The 5,769-nt window shown below is 37.2% G+C and overlaps 1 protein-coding gene across 1 annotated transcript in view; it reads right to left on the bottom strand.

The window, feature by feature from the left end:
* Positions 1–1,798: 1,798 nt before the first annotated feature.
* Positions 1,799–5,769, bottom strand: part of zgc:100829 (uncharacterized) — a gene marked incomplete in the record, with an annotated part of 21,154 nt that continues 17,183 nt past the window's right edge. Inside the window, 1 exon segment of the mRNA XM_014003153.1 lies at positions 1,799–4,169. Coding sequence (XP_013858607.1) covers positions 3,970–4,169 — 200 coding nt within the window.

Raw genomic sequence — 5,769 nt, forward strand, 5'->3', positions numbered from 1 at the left:
CAACAACCTTTTTTTTAAACCTCCCTTCGGAGGGCCCTAARGACGACACAGGCCTGGCTCACCGGATGAAGAGAAGAAGTGTGTAGGGCTGAAGGGGGGTGGGGTGGGGGTAGGGGGGGGCATACCAAGGGACCCGCCACAGATATCTCCTGGAAACTGCTCGACGACGTCTCTGCGTATCAGAGAACAGCCAGGGCCATTGTTGGGCTCGTCGGGAGATGGAGATCTAAGCGGTGGAGCACAGATGCGTGCTTCAGCACTTTCTGTGTGTCTGCACAATACAAGCTGTATGTGTTAGACCTCTGGAAAAAAGAAGAAAAAAAAGACGCCTTTTTTGTAAACTTTATTGAGAACAGTGCATGTAGGTGTAGACTTGCAGAATTTGTGATGAGTTTTTCATATAAGAYCATAATATGACAGTGTGGTCTCCTGGGCCTGCAAAAATAAGAGAACTGTAACTCTGAGCAGCAGGTTTAACTACTTTACAGGTAAAATTGCTTGTTTTTTTTAAAAAAAATTATATACTGCCTTACCTAAAATCAGTATTATTTTAGCTACAACTGTAACTTGACATGTATGAATTTGTGATTTATTTATTTATGCTCAAAAATGTGTTTCCTGGTAGTGATAAAAACAGTCCAAACAACAACAATAATCAGACTTGTGATCTATGTCCAGTTTATTGTTACTTCTGTGCAAAACTGATTGTTTACTGGGATTCATTTTCCATTTTTCTGCCTCTGGAAGTTCAAAAAGATCAAACTTGAACTAGTTTCTTAGAAAGGTCATGGACATTTACCTGTACCTGTTGATGATGATTTGAATGARTTCAGATTGAAGCTAACAGCTAGTTTGTGGGAAGTGAAAACCAAAATACTGTAGATTGTTGCTTTTTTTAAAAACCTTGTCTCAAAAGTTTATAACTGTTCACTCAAACATCACGTTATAAACCTTTACATTGCAGTCAATGCAGCACGGTTAATCCAGCAGAAATCTAATGGGTGCACCAAAAGTGCTACAGCTAGCTGCTGCTACAGTAAACAAGTAATGCAAAGGTTAATTAAATTGCTTTAACAGGAGCCACTGTTTAGTCTTTGCAATTGGAGTTGTTTTAACTCGACCGCAARAGTTCCTGTTTCAAGTGGTCATGGTGTGAAAGTTGGGGGTACATCCTAGGGACTAGCAGCCCATCAATTAAAATCTCTTAAATACAAGTTGCTCATAAAACCTGTAATGAGTTTGTGTCATGTCCAGGGTCGACCTGCACAATGACCGCTGGAGCTCCCTGCAATATTTGAAGTTAATAAAAATCACAGCAAACAGGTAAAGTTGGTAAATTTATCATTATTTATCAGCCATATGTTGGTTTGTTTGAACTATTGCATTTAGTTTCAGGATCAAGATTAGATCCAGACTCAAAACACCCTTCAGCTCAGTTAAAACAATCATTTTTAATGGAAATAAAAACATGCTTTTGTTTTAATGGATGCAGCCTGTTGAGAGCCGTTTTATGACACAAGCTGTCTAGTCTCATGTTTGATAAAAAGCCACCAACATGTAGGAAACTGCTTTTTATATTCATCCTATGRTTTAGTGTGACAGAAGCATTGATTTGGTTTTATTCAAATTCAGACTTTGTTAATGACACTTTTCCTGAGCAGCAGAAAAGGATTGTTACAAATCAAATGGAGTAAAATGTAAAAAAAAAAAAAAAAAAATCCTGCTCCTTTCTCCTCTTTATCAGGTTGCTCAACATGCACCAAAGTAAACCTGATGTTTAATTAAAACCACACATACAAATGTCAAAATGTTTTAATTTTGGTCCCAGGCAAAAAAAGTGATTTATTTCACAGGTTTGGAAAACATTCAGTGAAAATTAAACCAGAAATGTCTAAGAATTGGCAAATGAAAAGACCCTGATTGGGCAAGCTGATGTAAACGTCACAGAAAAAGTAAGAAAACTTGGATTGGTTGACTATTTTTGTTGTAACAATGCTTCTTGACAATAAATCTTAAACAGTTAAAAAGTATTTTTTTTTCTTGTAAAATGGGGCCACATAAGTAAAATGCAGAACAGAAACAAACAGCAAAATTATTCCAAAAAAAATCCACTTTAATTTTTACATTGCGTGCCTATTAAAAGAGCTTTGTTCAAAGACTAACATCCCGTTACAAAATATGTCTCCATAAAAAACAAAAAGCAACAATAAAACAGAACTGAGAATAAAACAAGAACAGCAACAACAACAGTAGCACAGATCTGGATTATTTGGCAGCGGCTGTCTAACTTGCCAGGGTTTGATCCACTGGGAGTGACAGATGAGTGTGCGTTTGGCACCGTCATTGGTCCACAACAGGTCGCAGCGAGACTGCTGCCAGGTGGCAAAGGGAGACGTCCGCTGTGCTGTGACAAATAAACAACCCGACACTATTCCCTGGGAGGAGAGCGGGAGATGAGGGAGGACCCTTCTGCACCAAATTTCACTCCTCTCTGCCTATCCATGCTCTTTGTTTTGGTCAAGGAAAAACAGAATTTAGGAGGGAAATAACGGAGTTGTGTTTGTGAGGGACTGCAGGAGTGAATACAAATGTCCTTTGATTAAAACTGGTTCTAATTTTATTGAAACTACCACCTATCGATCACCTATGTCTTTAAGATGCAAATATTTTATAAACTGTTTATTAGGTCTTCATATGAAAAAGGTCAAATTAAATTTTACCAAGCAGTGAACCTGGGTTTTTTTTCTCTTCTTGCTTATTTTTAACTGTTATTTTTTAAAAGCGGGYTTCTGTGGAAACATAATGGAGAAATAATATCTTACCTGCTGTAGATAGTTTCTTTGAACAATATAAGCTTTGAGGAACAGTTTTTTCTGACTGCATTGACAAGCTCAAATTCACAAGTCCAAGCGGAGCCAAAGGAAACTATCATTTTAAAACAACTTCAATCTCAAAAATGTCATCGCTGTTCACAAAAACAATATTTTATCAGCACTTATACTGTCACCAAGTTTTCATTGAATGGTTTTTCAGGCAGAAATTTCAGTTATATTCCTGCAGGATGTGCCTCAGGCTGAACCAAAAAGGACACATTTAATTGCTGCTGCTTTCTGTGCTCGTATATAAACCACAAAATTAAATAATCACATACAAATTGACTTTATCAAAGTGTGTGTAATAGTTTTTGCATGAACCATTAAGAAGTTTAACACCTGGGAATTTATGGTAGAAATAAATTTAGTGCAATCTAATTTAGCYGAAGCTAACCGGTCCAAAGTTAGCAAAAGTGCTATTCCGCAAAAAGTGAAGTTAGTTCCTCTATTAGTGGATTTGCGGAATTGTGCCCATCACTGTTAATTGTTCATAAATTTCCACAAAACCCCCATTTTCAAAGATTTGATCTTATTGCTTTAGTCAACAAGTAAGACGAGAGAAAATGAAGTAGACCCAACAGCAAGTAAAGGATGTGACAGGTTACAGAAAAAATAAAATTAAAGCTCTTGCCAAAGAAAGAACTTGCACCAATGCATAAAAATGTTTAGTGTTCAATAATTTATAAAGTGTTTACAACCTAATTAAAAACAATGATAAAGCATAAATTATTCAAAGGAAAGTCATTTGGCAAAGTGGTGCCGAATCACAACCTGCAGCAGGTACTGATATGCGCACAGACTTTGTAAATAAGAAAAACTGTGCTAAAAAGTAGATTTTTTTTCTCTCACTAAATATTTTAATACAATCAATTACTTTAGAGCTCATTTCCCCCAAAAAAGACAGTTTACAGTAATGCAGCATCCAAAAATAAATGTAAAAAAGTCTTTCCGCTCAAACATTTCATGAACTTTATGATTTCAGTGCTCCGTTTAATTCCCTGACCGGGGCGACYAAGGTGTTTGTCATTGTTCAATATAGTCAAGAGGAAAGGTCACATGGAGACTGGGRGGGTGTCTGTCCATCATTCTGTAAGGATTACCTGGTTGTTAAACGCAAGTGACTAGGTTTGGTGGGAAGTGGTGGCTTAATTCCTCGAGAAGCGCCTTGTGTCGGTGGGTCGACGCTAAAGTTTTTCATCAGCTGAGCCACTCGGCCACGCCCGGCACAATCTGATGCATTCCTRGACATCCCAGCCTCCTCCAAGCCTGGCTGACGACATACTACTGRATCAAAACCTACAGAAAGACAAAATTATATCAATTTAAAAACTGTTTAATCTGAAAGTTTCATTGTAAAATGTGATTTACGGTAAAATGTGGTGGTCTTGTTTCACTGTGCAACATTAGCTGATATTAGCTTTGAAATAGATTTTGTTTTMTTAATTAAAAGATACAGTATTTTAGGAAAATATGTCCGATGAACGGTTTCTGAATAAATATCGTTTAGGCTGATTCTTTCAAGTGATCCAACTTCATAGTGGTTCATATGAATGGTTCCACTGTGGGAGTCATTTTTCGTTTAGTGGATTAGCATTTTCTTTAAGTTTGAAACCTGTTAGCAGACCAATTAGCATCTACTAAATTATATTTTGCCAACTTTAGGTCTGCTAACAGCTAACTAATAAGCTAACGTCTACAGGTCTTTGTCAGTCCCACCAGTCTTCAGCTCAAAGGTCGATGACAAAGGATGCAGACTGAGTGACAGTTAGCGATTGGTGGTTAATGTGTACTTGTTTAGCCATTTAACATTAGCTTCCACTAACTATTTTTTACATGTTTAGCAGTTTAACATTAGAGAAGCTATATTTCTAGTTAGCAGATTATAAGCTAACAAAAGCTAACTTTTTGGTTAGCTGTGTCCACCACTTCTAAAATCTAGTGGAAAAGTACAGCAGTTTGAAAATCAAGAAAACCTTGTTTGTTTGAACCTTCTCTAAAATTAAGTCGCTCAAGAGCTAACAGGTTACACACTGTTTGCTCACAACCCCTCCACAGAATSTCACTTTAAAAAAAAGAATAACTTTTTAAGACCAATCTGCACCCTGAGCCATGTGCAGTGTAGGCTTGATTGTTTTTTAGTTGTTTGATATATGTTAGTTTTAAGTTTGGCTAGGCTTAGTACTAATTACCAACCATAGTTTTCATTCTGTTTTTTTAACACAAACAACAGTAGTATGTATATTTTAACAGTAAAACCTTTGTGGTGTCGCCAGAACTAACTTCCTGGAAACAGAATCAATGGAGGAGCAGCTTGTTGGGTTTCACGGCATTGATTACCACACCTAAAGTAAAGCCTTTACCCCYTGTTGCTCATTGGTAAAGCTTTTAATGTTTGAATGTGCCAGGGTAACATAAAGGAAATGCATCATAATGCAAACTAAATTCATCTAGATTTGTAAACCTAAATGTACAATTATTTCCTAAACATAACCAAACAGGAAGTGAGAAGAAAATAGAGGAAAGTAAGCAAAAGCAAAGCAGTTTGTATGTTTTCTCATGATGGTAATGTGTATTAGTATGTCAGTAAACAATGTAAACAAATACATGTGCTGCAAAAGATGAATCTAGTTCTGTTCTGTAAGAACTGAGCCAATATCTTTTTCTCCAGATGTCATGAGTGCATCTTTCCTGACTCTTTCCTGTCGTTTTTTTTTTTTTTTTTTTTACATTCGCCTGCCTTTATCCAGCTCCGGGTCAGCAGAGGTCACCCTCCGAGGAAGTGTAGCTGTGGGGTGGGGGGACACAGCTGGGTGTCGTTTGTGTGTACGTGCCTTCGGAAGGTACTGCGTTTGGAAGAGGGTGTAATTTGAGGGAGGAATGAAGGGAACAGGAGTAA

Source organism: Austrofundulus limnaeus, unplaced genomic scaffold, assembly GCF_001266775.1.
Source record: "Austrofundulus limnaeus strain Quisiro unplaced genomic scaffold, Austrofundulus_limnaeus-1.0 Scaffold17, whole genome shotgun sequence".
NCBI classification, from domain to species: Eukaryota; Metazoa; Chordata; class Actinopteri; order Cyprinodontiformes; family Rivulidae; genus Austrofundulus; species Austrofundulus limnaeus.